The following is a 20,494-nucleotide window of genomic DNA, read 5'->3' as shown; positions in this document are numbered from 1 at the left end:
TATACATCAAATCTCGTGTCGAGAAACACCTGAACAGAATGGGGTTGCAGAGAGAAAACACAGACATCTTATTGAGATGGTCTGTTCATTCTTATTGTCTGCAGATGTTCCTAGTAGTTTTTGAGGAGAAGCAGTTCTTATTATTACTCATGTAATTAATAGGATTCCAACTTCTCACAATTCAAGTTTGTCTCATTTTCAAAAACTATATGGTCATGCTCCTGATTATTCCTCTTTACGTATTTTTGGTTGTACCTGTTTTGTTCTCTGACCACACGTTGAGCGTGATAAGTTGTCCTCTAAGTCTGCTTTGTGTGTCTTCCTTGGTTATGGTGTTGGTCAAAAGGGATATCGTTGGTTTAATCCAGTTAGTAAAAAATTGTATGTCTCTCGTCATATTGTGTTTCTTGAGCATATTCCTTTTTTCTCCATACCTCTTCTATCACATGACATGACTCATGCAGATCTTATTCACATTGATCCCTTCAGTACCGACACCGACGAAGCCTCCCCCACGGCTACTCTTCCACATGACGACTTCACTGAATCTAGTATTCTCGAGACATCTCCCCCTCCTATGACTGTTTCTTCACCTTCAGAGATTGCGGACAATCTTATTCATCGGTCTACACATCCTTGTAAGTCTACTAAACTACCTGATTTTGTTTATTCTTGTTATTCTACTTCCTTTGCTTCTTTTGTTGCTTCTATTCATCATCTTTCTGATCCTTTGTCCTATATAGAAGCTGTTGGTAATCCTCTTTGGCAAAATGCTATAGACAAGGAATTAACTGCTTTGCATCATACTCATACTTGGGATTTGGTACCTCTACCACTAGGGAAACATGTCATTGGTTCTCGTTGGGTCTATAAGATCAAAACTAAATTTGATGATTTTGTCGAATGGTACAAAACTCTTCTTGTTGCTAAAGGTTACTCTTAGGAGTATGACATGGATTATGAGAAAACTTTTACGCTTGTTGCTAAAATGATCACTGTTCGTATGTTAATTGTTGTTGTCTCTGTTTGTCAATGGAAGATATCTCAAATGGATGTTAAAAATACTTTCTTGAATGGTGATCTTTAAGAAGAAGTGTATATGGTGCCTCCTCCTAGAGTTGCTCACAAATCTAGTGAAGTTTGCAGGCTTCGCAAAGCTCTCTATTGACTCAAATAAGCACCACGTGTTTGGTTTGTCAAGTTCTCCACGGTAGTTACCTCGCTTGGCTTTCATCCCATTAATCATGATTCAGCTTTATTTGTCAAGTGCACGTGTGCAAGTCGTATACTTTTGTCTTTATATGTGGATGACATGATAATTACTGGTGATAATTTTAATGGAATTGAGTTTTTGAAGTTTGAATTAACTCATTGTTTTACTATGAAAGACTTGGGTTTACAGCGCTATTTTCTGGGAATTGAGATCGCCTCTTCACCTAAAGGTTATTTCTTGTCTCAGTCAAAGTACATAACTGATCTATTTAAGTGTGCACGCCTCACTGACAATAAGGTAGTTGATACTCCCCTTGAAACTAATGCTAAGTACTCTCCATCAAATGGTTCTCCTTTGCCAGATCCTAACCTCTACCGTACAGTTGTGGGAAGCTTGGTTTATGTCACTCTAACTCGTCCTGATATTGCGTATTCTGTACATGTGGTTTATCAGTTTGTCACTGCACCAACCATAGTTCATTGGGCTTCTGTTCTTCACATTCTTCGGTATCTTCGGGGAACTCAATTTCAGAGTCTCTTATTCCCTTCTACTTCCTCATTAGAGTTCTATGCATACTTTGATGCTGATTGGGCGGGTGACCTTACGGATCGTAAGTCGACCACTGACTTCTGTATTTTTCTTAGAGATTCTCTTATCTCTTGGAAAAGTAAAAAGTAAAATGTTATTTCGAGATCCTCCATAGAAGCTGAGTATCATGCCATGGCTACCACTACTTGTGAGATTATTTGGATATGTTGGTTGCTTGCAGATATGAGAATTTTTCTTCAGAAACCTACTGCTCTTCATTGTGATAATCAAAGTACCATTCAGATTGTGTTCAATACAATTTTTCATGAGAGAACGAAGCATATTGAGATAGATTGTCATTTCACTCGTCATCATCTACGAATTGGCATTATCACATTGCCTTTTGTTCCTTCCTCACTGCAGATAGCTGATATGTCTACTAAGTCTCATTCCGCTTCGCGCTTCCGATTTTTATCTGACAAACTCTCAATGCTTCTGGCTGTAGCATCGTGAGTTTGAGGGGGATGTTAGATTATATAATTAGAATTATTTGTTTACAGCCTTGAGGACAATTTAGTATTTTACCTTTTCAATTTAGGATTTAAGTTTTCTGATAATTAACTATGTAAGATTTTGTACTCTTTATTTTCTTACAACTTTTTTTTTTGGATTCGTCAATAAAGACGGCTACTTTTCTTTGGCATAAATTTCTACACGAGTCACTAGGTTTTATTTTTTTAAGACTCCTAACTGGATCGTCCGAGTCATTAGACTCTGCTTCTTTAAGACTCTTAACCAGATTGACACTGCTCCCTTAAGACTCTCGATCGGATCAACTCGCTGCTCCTTCAAGACTCTCGACTGGATCAACTGTATTCCTTTAAGACAATTCTTAAACAATGACCCCATGACTAGGGCACAACATCTCTCAACTCCTAATAAAATAAACAAGTTATACTCTTAGGCCTAGCTAAGACTGGACTCCTTTATTGATCCTCTATTCCCTTCACTAGGTCAAGCCTAGAGAGTCCTATGGGTCTCATAGATTATGATCCAATTCTATAATTAATGTTCCATGTAGAATTGTCGGAAACGTATGAGACATCATATTTGTATATATATAGAATACTCGTAATGTATGGACGATATGATTGCTCAATACTATAAAAATACACTAATAAAATACTTTTCTTACTTTCATATTAAATCATGACATCAATTTAATGTGGGGATTACAAAGTGATCAAAGGATCCCGCCACCACAAGTGTAAGTATACTTTCTTATTATGAAAAACCTACTAGCTTCCATTAGTCTTCTTATACATTTCCTTCATCTCACTAACTTAGATATCGGAGTGTCTGCACCTATTTGCCGACGTTTCCTCTTCCTCCTCTGCGGTGTTCCTGCAGGCCCCACTTTCGTTAAGTCTTCTTTTTTTGGCCCACCCTCCAATCAACTCGCAGATGGTCCAGCTTTGCTGATTTTAGACGGGATCAGCTATGAATTACAGCACAGACAATCTCGGAAAGTAAAATGCCATTTGACATAGCCATTAATTTTAACAGGATGAACTCTGTTTCTTTGCATTCGATTGTATCCATTGACATATTACATGAGTTCTTAGTCCAATGAACTCAACCATGTACTAGAATTGTAGATTGTTCTTACATGTAGCATACAAGCTTTATTCAGTAGAGGATAAGTGTGCTGAGTAGATGCTACATCAACAAAAACACAATGCTCTAAACCCGAATTGCTGGTGTTAGCCCTACTATGATAACCCTAAATCTCTCCGCAATGAACTAGCGGCGAGAGTTTGGCAGATGGATAGCCTGATGCTTCGCAGCTGCAGGTAGAGGGGCAAGATGGTTATGGACACCCTCATATGTGGTTATCACCAAGCTTGAATCTTCTTGATGTCGCTCGACTCTCTTCTTCACGTTGCATCCGCAATCTGAGCACCGATAGTAGTTCCTGGATGACACTACGATGAAAGATATTAGAGAAGAAAAAAAAGACTCATGACATTATATGAGAAGCTTCATCATTTATACATCTTTTCAACATTTTCTGTTCTCTTTTACATCTTCTATATTGGTAATCAAAACCTGAATGACTCTTCCTTAAGCTAGAATATAAATATTATCTATTTTAATTTGTTTTTTGTTAGATAAATTCAAAAAGATCTTAGAGAAAGAAAAGAAGTTGACTATGAAACTCTATGAAAATACAGCACTAATGCAATAGTTGAGAAGCTTACTTTAGTGAAGGAGATGGAGTTTTCATTGAAGAAGATTTGAGGACATAATTATTTGGTTTCGCAAGAAATTTAGCCCAATAAGTTCAGTTATAGTCAGTGTCAAATAAATTCTATTTAAGTGTCTTTTATATGATGAGGATATTTAGAGACAATAGGAGACTAAATGCATTACAGAGAAGCTCTAATTGTTTCTTTGGCAATAGAAACGACGGTGCGTGACTCAATAGCTCTGTTTTCGCACCAGCCAATGGATGCTAATAGTGAAGTTTAACTGGTGTTCTGTTGAACGATCGAGCATGCTGTAGATGTTTGGCCTTGTGTAATCTTAAGAGAGTTTTTTCTGTCTAATTTACCTGGGATTTGGGCTACTCTTCACCTTCTTCTTTCCATACTTCCTCCACCTGTATCCATCATCTAGCATCTCAAGATCAGATCTCGTAATGAATCCGACTTTTGCGGCGCCGCCGCTCTTCGTCAAAGCCGACGAACTCCCCGCATTCTTGTTGCTGCACGAATACATGGCGAATCGTGAGTACTTATCGATACATCGCTCGAAAAAAAGTAAAGCTTTGGAGTAATTAGATGCTCGCTTCTTGTTCTTGATATCATGGCAGTGCTTTTGGTCCTGGAGAGGACGACCGTAGTGCTGAGCAGCAGGGCGGTGCTGGGTCGGCGGGTCTGGGTCTTCTTCGAGGGCGAGAAAGTCGTCGACCTTGAACGGCATCTCTTCCGGCGGATCCATTTCTGAAGAAGCCGATGACGCCATTGTGGGGGAATGATGGCTACCGAGCATCGGACTGGAAGCATGACTCGTCTCCAAAAGTCCAGTCTTTTTCTTGGAACCTTCAGCACAGGCGGAGACTTCGGGAGACTTGGGGACACGATCGATCCTATCGTTGTGCGGAGGAAGGGAAGCGAATACTATTCAGCCAAGGCAGCGTGGTCAAAAGGATACTGAAATGGTGGTTTGCATTTCTCCATCTCCATCTTCGTTGTCTTCTTCTCGAGCCATTCCATTTCCATCGGGCTTTGTTTGAGAAGACTTTGCCTTGAATCCTCTGAATGCCACTGGTGCAGTTGAACGTCACGTCTATGGCGTCACGTCTTTATGAACTAAATAAGGGTAAATTTACATGCACTTCCCATTGGTAAACACAACTTTATATGTAGTCTCCATCCATGAAAAATTTTCTTTTCACTCCCCAGTCAAACATATTTACCTAATTGCCCATGATAATTTTAGGAATAAAAAGTCCAAAAATCAGTATAAATTCTCTTAAATTCAGTATATTAAATTAGAATCTAGTATATTTTCTATTAAATTGAGTACGATTCTTTTTTCACCTCAAAATATACTCGATTTTAGTTTAATGTGCTGAATTTAATAAAAAATATACTCGATTTTTAATATAAATTACTGGCTTTAAGAAAAATTATACTCATTTTCGAACTTTTTGTACTCATTTTTTTGACTTTTTGTACCTAAAAAATATGGGTTAATTTCAATAGAAAATATACTCGATCCTAGTATAGAGTACTGGATTATAGTGTAAAGTGCTGAATTTAACAGAAATTATACTTATTTTTAGACTTTTTATACCTAAAAAATAAGAGGGACAATTTTGATAGAAAATATACTCGATTTTTAATATAAAGTACTGACTTTAAGAAGAATTATACTCGTTTTCAAATTTTTTGTACTCAATTTTGGACTTTTTGTACCTAAAAAATCTGAGGGGCAATTTAAGTATCAATATTTGCATGAGGGAGTTGAAACAAGTAACACTTTGCATGCAGGGAATGGAAACAAAGTTTTTTAGGCATGAGGATTGCATACAAAGTTATGATTACCATTGAGGATTTTTCTCTAATTTACCGACTAAATAAATAATACCTTTGAATTAAAAAAATCTCTACATTGTCACAAATAATTACTAACTCAGCTCTTTCTCTTAATTAGTTCTTATCTTAAAATACAAGAACTGCAGAGAGAGATTGATTCATAGAATTCAACTCGTTCGGTGAGGAAAATCATTAGCAACTCGCCTCCTAATTCTTGTCTTTTCCCGACAATTTGTATAAACATTGGTTGAAAAACAAAACACAAAATAAAAAGTATTTTATACTGCACGATTGTAAAATTGTCTCCTTCAAACAATTGCATAACACACCAGAAAGAAAGAGCTTTGTGCATTCCTGCAAAAATGTATTAAGAGGAGAGACCTGTAATTGACAGGGTGTTTTCCAATTTCCTTCAGGTTCATTCACATGTGTATTAAGGCTAATGGTTTGCTGCCGCCAAGTGATCTAGTTTTAAAATTGGACTATCGAAAACTGAAGACTATTGAATACAGAAGATTAGTATGAGATGATGATGATGCCGTTGGTCTTGGCGCGTTAGGAGGCAGTAAGGAGATGGTGTTGTTTCAAAATCTGTTCTCCGCCACATACCGATACATACGTCTAATAGTTCTTGTAAAAATCTAAAGCATATAGATTTAAAAATATAAAGAATTTAAATATAGGAAATACAAGAATAAGAAGGTCTAATTTTATCAATTAAATATGACATAAAAAAATAATACACAAAAAAATATGACAAAAAACTTGATTGAATAGTCATCCTTGTCTTTAGCTTCATCTATAGGAGTGTAATCGAGCCAAGCCGAGCCGAACTTGGTTGTTCAGGCATCTCAACCTCCAGTAGAGGGAGGAGAGTCACAGGATCTATCCACCCAGCAAATAAATGAAATTTATTATAATATTGTGGGCAAAGAACTCCTCCTCTATAACCTTGGCTCCCAGGCCAAGGTGGTATTTGATTGCTTGAGGACTCCTAGAGGTTGTGCCAGTTCCTCTTCTGCTTCTTCTGAGGTGGAGTTATTAAGAAAAGAAAATCAAGAATTGAAGACTCAAATGACTACGATGGATCAGAGGTGGGAGGAGAGGTGGGTTGCTCAGGAGTAGACATTGGCCCAAATGCGAGCAGTCATTACTAGATGAGACCGATCACAGCAACCCCAGTCAGAGGAGACTCGAGACCCTGCTGATGATTAGATTTTTCTGAGATATGTTCAACTGCAACTTGATTTTTTTTAATTTATCATACATTAATTAAATCAAATATATTTATTCTATTTGGATATTATTAGATGTTTATCTTAAATTGTATTACATTTTTCAGGAGTCCATATTGATACATTCACCATCACCACTATTATTGAATATCCAAAATATAATCCAGGTATTTTTTATATGTAAAATTAGTTATATATTATAATTTTTGAGTTATATATTAGATTTGCATCGATTCATGATCATAATATCTTGTATTTGACTACTTATCATTTGGAGATTTGGGTAATTATGATTATGTTTTGTATAGTATTTTGGATAGTTTTATGTTGTGAGCTTATTGAATGTTGTGAGTATGTTGTATGGATTGTTATTTATGTATGAATTGTGTTTATACTGCCATTATTTGTGATGATTTTTATTTATATGAAAATTATATATAGGATACGTAGAAAATAAAAGGGGGTTTTTAAAAGTTTTATTAAATTTTACCGACGGAATACATCATTCCGTCGGTAAAATATCGAACAATACAGTAGCGGTTTCGATATATTGTCGATGGAATGAGTTATTCCGTTGGTAAATTGCCGACGGAATGAGTTATTCCGTCGGCAATCGCCGACAGAATCACTCATTCCATCGGCAATTTACCGACTGAATAAAATTCAGTCGGCAACTTCCATTACCTTACGTTTACTCTCTACCGACGGGACAAGTGTTCGGTCGTTAAATTTTATCGACGGAATATAATGTTCCGTTGATAATTACTGACTGAATTTAATCGTTTTTCGCAGCCATTTTTTGTAGTGAAGGTCTTCCAAGGGGCTTAAGGGATGACGGCGCCGTAAAATTTCTTGTCAATAAGGAACAAGAAACTATGTCAAAATGATTCCCTAAGCCCTTGGGGACCAATCCTATATATAATGGACATTTATTATCAGCCCATAGATAATAATAGATGCATAACTATACGTTCATATATATACTGAACATCTATTATCAGCATATAGATGATAATAGATGCGGGACTAAAGGTTCTACACATACAATATCTACATTCAACAACCGAACCCAATAAGTCTAAGTTAGATCACTTTAAAGGGTTTAGATTGTATTCACATATGTAACTTACAAATAAATCCACCTAATCGGGATAATCATATCCAACACCAAGTTGTATGTCTTTCTTTACTTGAGAACTTCTGATACTCGACATTCTCTACCACCTCATAATTACGGAGATTATGAGAAGTGATATATAAAGGGGTTCTCTCCGTTAGCTAGATACACTTTAATACGCTCTCACGCGCACATATACATATTTTTACTACAGAACTACTATCGTCTTCTCCATTCTTCGCTCTGCCACTATATTGACTTGAACGTCGGAGTGTCTGCACTATGGACCCCTCCCAGGTTCTCACTTTAACATTCTCTTGGCTTTCTCTTTGGTGTGCGCAAAGAGGAAGAAGACACCTAGAGCCCCTTTTTGCCTTAGCTCATCCGTCTTCTCGCCAGTTCAAAATCTCCTCCAGGTCAACAGCAAAGCCGTGTCCAACGCACATTTCCTCAGCTTTCAGATAGGATCAATGATAAAAAAAGGAAAAAAAAAAACACAATTGGCTTTTATTCATTGTTTGTCACATTTGATGATGATGAGAAGATTTTTAATGATGAACTTTATTTCATTTTTATTTGATTTTGGTTCATTAATTTAAAATTCTAACTCTTTTTTTGATTTGGTGAGAGTAGTGAATGAGTTTTTGGCTAGTTATTTCTTTTAAAGTTATTATTTTTCTATTATTTATATTAATGTATATATAAATTTTATGACAATTTGTACTGAAAGATATAAAGATCAATTCAATATATATTTTTTTTATGAGATTATTATTGACACATAATAAAAAAAATATAAGGAGATAATTTTCTTTTACAAAATTTTTTATATCTAAGTTTTAGTCACACGAGGATTAAATATTATTTTTAAATCTAAAGGGTAAAATACTACTAAATAGAAAACATGGTTAGAGGTATTTCACCCTTAAAAAAAACAAAGACAATTTGAAAGTGCACCATCCAATTGTCGTACCTCTTTTCATTGTTTACATATTTTTCTTGTTCTTTATAGTTTAGAGTTTTATTTTACTTCCTCAAGATGAAATCATTATCAATTTCCTACCTAATGGGTGACAGTTACTAGTCTGCTTTCTATTCAAAATTTCGGCATAATCTTTTAGTTTCCTTTAATAGGTATCCGTTTTATTGCTTGGACACGAAAATAATACTAATTTGAAAAACAAAAAACTTTCATCAATCAGTTGTAGAATGCATTATTAGTGCTAATCATTATTCTCAAGATTAATAGTCGTTCTTGATTTACCTCTTTATCCTAAGATGAATTAATAGAGACACTAAAAATAAATGTATCCATCTGTTACCACCGTTATTAATTATTTGACACATATAACTAGTGGTCCCTTCACTTCCTGCAAGATAGATTGTTTATTATTATTTTTTTTGTTCTGGTTCATGGCATGGCATAGCAAAGCATCAGTGTGCTTTAATTTTCTATTTCTTTTCACTTTTCAGGTTCACGGGAAAGCATCATCAATATTCCGTAATTGTTTTCCATCTTATTTTCGTCCAAAGCTGGAAGAATACTATCTCCTCTTCTCATTATAATTAGATTCTCAAAGTCAAAAATAAAGGAAAAAGCAAAGCATCAGTGTGCCTTAATTTTCTATTTCTTTTCAGGTTCATGGGAAAGCACCATTATAATTAAGAGTGAATCTATCCATATGTTACCACCATTATTAATTATTTGACACATATAACAACTAGTGGACCCTTCACTTCATGCAAGATAGATTGTTTAATTTTTTTTTGTGTGGTTCATGGCATGCCATAGCAAAGCATCAGTGTGCCTTAATTTTCTATTTCTTTTCACTTTTCAGGTTCACGGGAAAGTATCATCAATATTTCGTAATTGTTTTCCATCTTATTTTCGTCCAAAGCTGGAAGAATACTATCTCCTCTTCATCTTATTAATCATCGAAAGAAACATGATCTAGAGTCATAATTTAAGATCAAATCATATAGATAAAACTTTAAATAAAGTAGGAGAGATTTTGAGTAGGTCAAAATGACCTGATACTCAAGAGGAGACTTGAGCAGATCAAGAATGACTTGATATTTGAAGAAAATTCTATAATCCTGTTTGAGAGGAGAATGGTTAAAATTATAAGATTTCATATTAAAAATATATATGATTTATAAGGAAAAAGATATTTTTATTGACGATGGATGCTTTTCAATAAAGTCGACAGTAAGAAAAAAGATGTAGGAAGATGAGTCAGAAATCAAATTCATTTTGAGCTCCTTGCAAATACTAAAGCTAGACTCATAATTACGTATGCTTTATTTGCTTCAATTAATTGTTTCCGTGCATGCAATTTTTTTCAATAGCTAAGATAAAATAAGGGCCTCTTATTCATTATCATCTCTCATTTAAAATAGCACCCTATAATAATCTCAAAATTAACTTATGCAACATTATTATAGAGTAGTTTTCATTAAATTTATTTATTTGTTTCAATCAGCACTGACGTTATCTGCACTACTAATTTCTTCGTAATTTTCAATGACAAAAAATATGGTAACGAATTGGTTATAAATTGACAGATATCCTACGCTTCTTCTTCCTCACAGCTCAGTCTGAGAGGCAGGCGGAGTGGCGAGTTGGGGGAGTTAATTTAATAAGGAGAAAATGGCTTGGGATTGGAGTTCCATAGGCTCTGTTTTCGCCACCCTCCTCTTCCTCAGGACGGCCTACCGCGACTTCCTACCGCCGGAGTTCCACCGCTTCATCAGTCTCCTCTTGCGCGGCATCATGGCCCGCTTCGACAACGACGCCAAGATCGTCGTCGAGGAGTACGATGACGTCACCTGCTCCACCAACGAGCTCTACGGTGCCGCCCAGACCTACCTCGGAGACCGCTGCCTCGAGGATGCCGCCGTCGTGCGCCTCACCAAGACCCGCGATTCGCTCCTCCCCGCCGCCTCCCTCCCCGGCTATCACACCACCTACGACTCCTTCCAGGGCATCCCCCTCCAGTGGGCGTCCGTCGTCGTCGCACAAGCCGACGGCTCCAGCCGCTCAGGCCGGAGCTCCCGTCCTGTCGAAAACCACTCCCTCGAGCTCACTTTCCACCGACGCCACCGCCACACCGTCCGCTCGCTCTACATCCCCCACGTCCTCAAGGAGGCGAAGCGCATTGAGATCGCCTCCCGCCAACGCCGCCTCTTCACCAACCGCACTGACACTATTTTCAGCGACGGCCACCGCAATCCCTGGTCTCCTGTCCCCTTTTCCCACCCCTCCACCTTCGACACTCTCGCCATCGACCCCGCCCTCCGCGACGACATCAGGAGAGACCTCCTCCGCTTCGTAGGCCGCCGCGACTACTACGCCCGCGTTGGCCGATCCTGGAAGCGTGGCTACCTGCTCCACGGCCCGCCGGGAACAGGGAAGACCAGCCTCATCGCCGCCATCGCCAACCTTCTCGAGTTCGACGTGTACGACCTTGAGCTAACGGCCGTGCATTCCAACACCGCCCTCCGTCGCCTCCTCGCCGCCACCACCCCCAAGTCGGTCGTCGTGATCGAGGACGCCGATTGCTCGCTCGATTTGACCGATCGAAAGAAGAAGAAGAAGAACAAACAGGACGAAAAAAATGCTAAAACAGGAGAGGCGGAGGAGGAGCCGACGCCGGCGAGCGACAGGTCCGGGTTCCCGACGGTGAGCCTCTCTGGCGTGCTTAACTTCGTGGACGGGCTCTGGTCGTCGAGCGTGGGGGAGCGGCTGATGATCCTCACCACGAACCACCCGGAGCGGCTCGACCCCGCGATGCTCCGGCCGGGGCGGATGGACCGGAAAATCCACCTCTCCTACTGTGGACCGGAGGCATTCCGCGTGCTGGCGAGGAACTACCTGGAGGTGGGGGAGGAGCACCCGCGGATGGTGGAGGCGGAGGAGCTGCTGAGAGAGGTGGAGATGACCCCTGCCGAAGTCGCGGAGGTGTTCATGAGGTGCGACGCGGAGGGAGAGGGCGCCGATGCCGCGATGGACGAGGTGGTGATAGAGATGCGGCGGCGCAAGCAGGAGGCCGCGGCCGCCTCAGTGGGGGAGATACAAGGAGAATGCCAAGGAAATTAAAAAGAAATGCCAAGGAAATTAAAGAGAAATTGCAATGTGCTTTACTTGTTGAAGTTTTTTTACCTTCACTCGAATCTTGACAAGTTGGTTGTTTTTCCAATTCAAGTGCATGTTTTACACAGTGCCATCAAAAGCCCCCCTTGTCCCTAAATATTTTAGCATTAAACATAAGATTATGTTGTTATCAGTAACATCAATAACATTTCAAATAAAATAAAGAAAGCACTGGTTACCAAGAAGAAGAGCACTCTTCATCAGTAAGAGTCTCTATATCAGTTGGAAGATCTGCTTAGACAAAGCTTTCTCTGCCTTCCTGACCTTTAATTGACCTGATATCAGAAAAGAATATGACATCTGGTGTAGCTGCAACTAATGAACCCTTATCACTTTTGGCATCAGCAACTGATGCTGATGCTCTCAGCCGAGCTACTTCTTCATCGTCCTCTGTAATGGTTGCCAGCTTTTCGTTTTTTACTGGAACCTCTCTAATTGAACGTGTCTCGAAATCATTACCCCTATAGGACACAATATACTCTTTGTTCCTGGCAAGTACTCCCGTCTTTTCAAGAAAATGGTGCGATGATTGAGATATATGATGTTGTTATATGAGGTCTTGGGATTAAAACTTGGCGCGTCTGATCATGCCTTTTCTTATACCTTGATCATTTGTACTAATGGCTAATAGTCATCCATGATTTATCTCTTTTGTATTGATCTAAAAATAAGTTGGCAGACTAACTAAGAGCGAATGAATCACCTTTTGCCATCCTAAAAAAGAGGATCTCAAATCTTCTGTCCCGAAAATGTGCCTGTCCCAAGCAGAAAACGACAAAGTTGTCTTGTGCGAAACACGTGACGCAGATTACTCTCGATTTCTAATCAGAATTAAATAGAATTCTGGATCGGTCAACAGACCGATCCATAGCCCTCTGGACTGATCAGGACACATCCTGATCGGTCTGGGATGATGCTGATCGGTCTGTGGACCGATCAGCCTATAGGTGGATCGGTCCACAGACCGATCCCACAGGCCGATCCCGTTCTGAATCACATCGCTTCTTATCGCTTCTTACTGATCGGTCACCAGATCGATCAGATAATCCACAGAGAGCTACTGTGTGGTTACTGATCGGTCACGAGACCGATCAGCCGTGGGTACAAGGTTAGGGCACAGGAAGGTTAGGGCAGAGGGACAAGTCGCGAAGAGGTTTTCGCCGAAGAAGTTTTCGGGGCAAAAGTTAATTGTTCTCTGCGTCATGTGTTTCGCACGAGACAACCTTGTCGTTTTCTGCTTGGGACAGAGGGACAGGCACATTTTCGGGACAGAAGATTTGAGCTCAAAAAAGAGTACTCCCCCTTATCAATTGCTGTAGATAAAACTGGAAATTAAGAATTATTTTACTATTTCTGGTAATCAATATATTTCATCATATTTAAAAATTATATGTACACAATTATAAATAACTACTAATTTATGCATGTTAAATAATCTGGCATGCAACCAAGCATATTGCTAAGACAACCATACAGATAATGAATACAATAATTATTCAGGCATATTTTGTACTAGTGTTAAATTCAAACACAACTTGTAAACATTACATACTGAAAGTAGCTTGTTTTCAAAATCAAAATGTTCTATTGGCATGACATCATCTTCATCAAGCCAAGTTGTCCCGACTATTTGGGATTGTTTGCATGGATCTTATCCCTCTATTGACCTCTATAAAAATATATATCACTAGCAATCTTCAAATCCAAAAAAATATTTTTTTATTATAGTAAATAAAGTTTCCTCTAATCTCCATCTATGCCTCACATCATCTTCTAGGTTAATTGATCACTTTGGAAGAGAATCATTTCTGCATATTCTTTCAGATCTCACTTTTTTTTCATTGACTGTTATTTTTGTTTAACAATTAGCTTTGAGCAGTGCTACAGTGGATACAAATAATGCAAAGACAAACAGAAGTTGATTATTTACACAAAAAAGAAGAAAAATAAAATATTATCAGGGCATGTAGTACTGAGGCAGGAGTTAATATAAGGGGACATGGAAAATAAGTACAATTACTCTGGAAGATACACAAAATATCATAACTCACTTTTAAATAATTGGATCTTCCTAGAATAGTTTGCAGACACTACTGTTGCACATGTTGTTTTAACTTTTAAAAGCAATCAAGCTTCACCTTTATATCACTATAGTTAATAATTATCAAGCCTGTAAAGTGAACCAACAGAGTAAAAGAGAAAGGAAGCAGCGAAAGGAAAAATATTGATCATAAGGTCTTGAAGAATAGCAAATTGACTTTTCAAATTAATCAATTCATAATCATAAGGGAGAGTAAAAAAAAACCAATATAAATCATATCATACTCATTCTCCACCTTAATTTCTTCAGCTATTCTCCCATTAGACGTATTTGGTATGCCGCGTTTGATGGCTATTTTTGCAATGGAACTTTTATCCCATAATTCACAATAGCAGTAGCCAAGCCTTGGTGTCGCCTGTTTCCTCCTACCCCAATGGACAAATATTGATATTTCAGTAGAGATTATAAAAATGTCAATTTTAGATGTCAAATAAAAGGGCTTAAGAAGGAAAAGGTTAGGACATTGTGTGTTAATAAAAAGATTCTTCGACCAATGAAGACTAGATCTATGACATTTACAACAAAAAGGAATATTACTCAAATAAAGATTTTTTAAACAATTCCCGGATTTTATGCATTTTCTTCCGAGTTCAGACTACTAATATGAGGAACAATGAGCTGGTAGAATATCATGGATGACATCAAAATTCTAGCTCCTAAGTTAAGCAGGAAGGATAATGTAAAAGATGCAAGCTGTCAAGTCAGTTACTAGAAATATGCTGAACATATACTTGTCCATCTAGGCTTTTGACTAGGTATCAGCTCTTGTATCAAGTTGGATAAGCAAAAAAAGAAAAAACAAAGAGATTCCATTTTTTTAAAAAATTAAACTTCTGATTTCATTTAAATGGAAAAGTACAGCACAGAAATTGATTTGTCAAATGAGAGAAGCGCATATAGCCTGATATCTTCTAGAAAATATGACCAATATTTCCATCTAACATAAACATTGATATGGAGAAGACTGACTATGGAAGAAATCCAATTGAAAACCTTGTGGTTGAAAAATAAAATATATCTTAAAAGCCAACTTTTAGGATCCCTACTAACACCTATAAAACCTCAATGTAATCTCTATAAGTATGAATTTTAAAGTCCTAAAATTTCAACAAATAGACAAACCAAATAATAGCAGATTAACATTTCAACTTTCACCATGATGAAAGACAAACAAAAAAATTGCTAGCAAGGATAGGATAATATGATTCATGCTGCTCAGAAAGTTGAGATGGTCCATCATTCACTGGCAAAGATAAACACATACAGATATAAGAGCACACACATGCAAAAATGAGAGAGGGAGATTGATATCTAATCTGATGTCTGTCATTCTTAAATGGCACAACTAAAGCCCCAAGAAGATAATTTAATTAATTCTTGTTACTTCAAATGCTACATATCTTAATTAATTTCTTCTTTGTAATTATGACACCCATGGAGCAAATTTTCATTTTTTGTTTCTGATCCACTAAGCATGTTTTGATTCATTTTTTGTTTCCCATCACACTAATTTCGTTAGCTGAAGTCAACTAACATTTTCATAATAAAGCATAGATCTTAGGTATCAAAACACATATATTTCATGGCTAAGATCACTGGAACTGTACCAAAGAAACAATTATAATTATCTCACACTATGGCATAGTTGGTTTAGAAAGGAAAAAACTAACCTCTAAAATTTCATGAGTCCTCTTCATGTTCAGAGAGTTTGGGCCTTCAAACCTTAACAACTTCTACCTCCTTCCATTTATCTTGGATGTGTTTCACAGCAGCCTCAGTCACACCTGCTCATCCAACAGTCATCCTCTCTTTCATTCTTAAAGCAGCATTTCTCAGTCTCAGCGGTTCCGGCTTTGGTATAGTTCTCTCTGCTAGTTCAGTGTTGCTCCTTTGCAACTGCTCAGACTCCATAGAATCAATTTCTCTTTCTCATGGGAAAGGCACTGAATTGGCTAAGCTAAGATCATTATTCATAGAATTAGGCACCAGTTTCAAGTCAGAGTTTTCAAATGAGACCCAAACCAATACCGACATTGGGGGAACTTGATGTTGTATTCTATAAGCAATAATACAGTAATGTATTTGCACAAAAAACAGCTAGCATGCAATAAATAGATAAATAAAAGAGCAGGGTTAGAAAATAGTTATCCGGGGTTGAAGCGTCGGCGTGCCGACTGTCCTTAGTGAATTTATCGCCGCCCCACGGTGCAAAGGCTCTCCGGCAAAATCCTCCCAAGATTCGACAACCACTCGTAACGATCGTAGGTGCACTCCAAGACGATCATCACACTCGAACCCAACCTCAGATCGCACAGACCAAGCCTCAGGACTGTAAAACTCGGGAACCAGAAAAAGACCTCAGATCGCAGAGAAAAGAGGAGAAGAAAGCAGGAATAGCTTGAGTGAATAAGAGAGGCACATCGCCTCCCCTTCTATTCACTATGAAGAGACTCGAAGCACTACTTCGCCAGCGAACAAACGCGTCGCTGTTTCGCCTCCTGCGTCCTTTCCTCACGCGGGAGTGTCGCTTCGCCTTCAGAGTCCGGAGGCTAGCCTGCAAGTGCGAGGCCCACGGGCTGGGGATTTGCACCCCCCCTGCGCGCGATAATCGCGTGCGTCGTGCCCGGTTTATGGATTTCCGGCTCGAACCCCCCGAACCCACTTGATTTGGGCTTGACCCGCGCATGCGTGTAAGTCCACCCAACTTTGCTAAGCAAGGATGGAATGACTCCATATATAAGGTCATTCCAACCTTCTTTGCTTAGCAATGTGGGACTAAATGCATACACATATGCATTACAAAAAATAAAGAAATAATTTGAATTTTCAAAAGAAAATAATTTTTTTAAAACAATATTCAACAATCCCCCACAAATTCAAATCATTTCGGTCGAAAACAAAAATATGTCCTGAAGCTTGGTTGCAATGAGCTTTTAGTGAAAATATCTTCCGGTTTGAATTTTCACCTAAGTACACCAATCTTATTCACATAGGTTTGAAGTGAACTAAGTCTTGAACTTAAACCTTTTATATGTGAAAGTCAATTGGTAACAACTCATTACGGGTGACGGTTGAATTCTTCTGGGTTGGTGCATTACGGTCATGCCACCGAATCTTGTTTCATAAGTGCTAAGGAGAGTTGCCTAGACCCCCCACAATGCGGCCACACAGTTACATTTACATAGGTGAGTTCTCCAAGGATGTACTGCGAGCATCCTGTCATTAAGACCTTGAACTCATTAAGAGCTTCTAAGCTCATCCTTACTAGCAGTCAAGCATCTATCCAGGGAAGAGACTATGAGATTACATCTCAATCAATTTGATGCTTACGTTTCACCCTTATAACTTGTTAATACCACATTGAACCTACTTCTTGGGATCTCTAATAAGATAGGTTGGGTTGTCGTTATAGATGAAACCAGGACAGACCTCAGTCCCATCCCTTACTGGATCTCTTGATTTTCTCAGAATCAAGTGCTTTAGTGAGTGGATTAACAATATTATCTTTTGAACTTACAAAGTCCAATGACACCACTCCAAGAGACACTAGCTCACGAATAGACTTTAATCTTATTCGTACATGTCTCTTCTGTTTCTGGTTATACTTGGAGCTTCTAATCTGAGCTATTGTTGTTTGATTATCACAGTGTACTGAAATAGAAGGTATTGGCTTCACCATCAAGGGAATTTCAAAAAGAAGACCCTTAAACCAATCAACTTCAGTTACTGTGGTATCCAAAGCACACAATTCTGTCTCAGATGTAGAACGGGTTATAATCGTCTGTTTAACAGACCTCCAAGCAACTGCACCACCTCCAAGTGTAAAGACATAACCAGTAACGCCTTTACACTCAGCAGTGTCAGCTATCCAACTAGCATCACTATATCCCTCCAGGACTGCAGGGAATCTCCCATACCACAAGCCCAAGGATATAGTGTCTTTTAGGTATCTGAGTACTCTGTCTAATGTATCCCAATGCGTTCTGTCCGGACAGCTGGTAAACCTGCTCAATTTTGATATAGCAAAAGAAATATCAGGTCTAGAACAATTTGCTAAATACATTAGACTACCTATTATTTGTGAGTATCTTAATTGAGATACTGCCACACCACTCTTATTCTTGTGGAGAGTTTTTGAAGGATCATAGGGTGTGACTACAGATTTAACTTGGTTATAGCCATATTTCTCTAATACTCTCTCAACATAGAGTGACTGAGAAATTGCTATTCTATCAGTTGAACGAGTCAACTTTAGCCCTAAAATCATGTTAGCACAACTCATATCCTTCATATCAAACTTACCACTTAAGAGGGCCTTAGTCTCATTAATAATAGAAAGGTTAGAACCAAAAAGTAGAATATCATCTACATATAAGCATAAGATAATACAATTATCACCTTTCATTTTAGCATACACACATTTATCAGAGTCATTCATTTCAAAGTCAAACGATAGCATAGCTCTATCAAATTTTTCGTGTCACTGCTTTGGGGCTTGCTTCAAACCATAAAGAGATTTGACTAACCTACAGACTTTATTCTCATTTCCAGAAACTACATGTCCCTCAGGTTGATCTATATATATCTCTTCTTCAAGATCTCCATTAAGGAATGTCGTTTTGACATCCATTTGATGGACCTCAAGATGATATATGGATGTCAATGCTATTAACACTCGGATTGTAGTAATTCTGGTAACAGGAGAATAAGTGTCAAAATAGTCAATCCCTTCTTTCTATTTGAATCCCTTAGCAACTAGGCGGACTTTGAATTTATCTACTGACCCATCAGGTTTTAGTTTTCTCTTAAACACCCATTTACATCCTATGGTGTCACACCCAGGAGGTAAATCTACCAACTCCCAAGTGACATTAGAGATAATAGAGTCCATTTCACTTTTAATGGTCTCTTTCCAGTGTTTAGCTTCAGGAGAAGCCATAGCATCTCTATATGTCACAGGGTCACCTTCTATATTATAGGTGATAAAGTCCTGGCCTAAATCCGTAGACACACGTTGCCTCTTGCTCCTTCTCAGTTCTGTATGCTTACTAGATTCATCTACTATAGAGTGACTTGAGGACGGTGTACCTTCTACGGATAATGGGGCCTCTACGGAAGTAGATATATCTCTAGTTGGATTACCAGATATAGACTGAGGTGTTCTCGTCTTCATAGGAAATATATCCTCAAAAAATATAGCATCACGAAGTTCTACAATAGTATTTGCATCTATTCCAGAAATTTCAGATTTAATAATCAAAAACCTATATGCAATACTATTTTGAGCATAACCCAAGAAGATACCATCTACGGTCTTTGGACCAAGTTTTTTCCTTCTGTGTTCAGGTACTAGTACCTTTGCAAGGCACCCCCACACTTTAAGGTATTTCAAATTTGTCCTTCGGCCTTTCCAAAGCTCATATGGGTTTTTATCCTTTGACTTCATGGGGACTCTATTTAACACATGAGATGTAGTATATAGAGCCTCCCCCCATATGAAGTTGGGTAACCCAGAATTGCCTAACATGGAATTAATCATATCTTCAAGGGTTCGATTTTTTCGTTCTGCTATACCGTTAGATTGAGGACTATATGGAGCAGTTACTTCGTGAATTATACTTGTATCTTGACAAAATTTTTGAAACAGGTTCGAGGTAAACTCTCCACCCCTATCAGACCTTAACCTCTTAATAGTTTTATTTGTTTGATTCTCAGTTTGAAATTTAAAAATCATAAATTTATCTAAAGCTTCATCCTTAGTTTTCAGCAAATAAACATAACAATAACGAGAGTAATCATCAATGAAGGTAATGAAATACCTTTTATGATCTCTCGTTATTACACCGTTAAACTCACAACAATCAGTATGGATCAATTCTAAAATATCAAAATTTCTATCAACTGATTTGAAGGGTTTTCGGGTTTGTTTATATTGCACACAAACTTCACATTTTTTCTTATCATTTATAGCATACTTAGGAATTATGTCAAGGTTCATCATCCTTTTCACGGTATTAAAATTGACATGTCCTAATCTGTCATGC

At 38.1% G+C, this 20,494-nt stretch overlaps 2 protein-coding genes across 3 annotated transcripts; one reads left to right on the top strand and one right to left on the bottom strand.

Annotated features, from left to right (window-relative positions):
- Window positions 1-3,266: 3,266 nt before the first annotated feature.
- LOC122045579 (probable WRKY transcription factor 75) lies at window positions 3,267-5,044 on the bottom strand. 2 transcript variants are annotated; one of them, XM_042605868.1, is made up of 3 exons: window positions 4,593-5,044; window positions 4,356-4,508; window positions 3,267-3,726 (listed from the first exon to the last, which is right to left on the bottom strand). In XM_042605868.1, the coding sequence occupies exons 1-3, from the start codon at window positions 4,793-4,795 to the stop codon at window positions 3,624-3,626; spliced, it is 459 nt and encodes a 152-aa protein (XP_042461802.1). In that variant the 5' UTR covers window positions 4,796-5,044; the 3' UTR covers window positions 3,267-3,623. The 2 variants fall into 2 exon arrangements, with proteins under 2 accessions (XP_042461802.1, XP_042461797.1); XM_042605863.1 differs by having other exon boundaries at window positions 3,267-3,716; window positions 4,593-5,043.
- A 5,721-nt stretch (window positions 5,045-10,765) lies between these two features.
- On the top strand, window positions 10,766-12,482 carry LOC122045570 (AAA-ATPase At3g28510-like). Its single transcript, XM_042605851.1, has one exon. It carries the CDS (start codon window positions 10,847-10,849, stop codon window positions 12,293-12,295), a length of 1,449 nt encoding a protein of 482 aa, XP_042461785.1. The 5' UTR covers window positions 10,766-10,846; the 3' UTR covers window positions 12,296-12,482.
- Window positions 12,483-20,494: the final 8,012 nt, after the last annotated feature.

This window comes from Zingiber officinale, chromosome 1B, assembly GCF_018446385.1.
Source record: "Zingiber officinale cultivar Zhangliang chromosome 1B, Zo_v1.1, whole genome shotgun sequence".
Taxonomy (NCBI): domain Eukaryota; kingdom Viridiplantae; phylum Streptophyta; class Magnoliopsida; order Zingiberales; family Zingiberaceae; genus Zingiber; species Zingiber officinale.
This window is presented reverse-complemented; position numbering and strand designations above follow the sequence as displayed.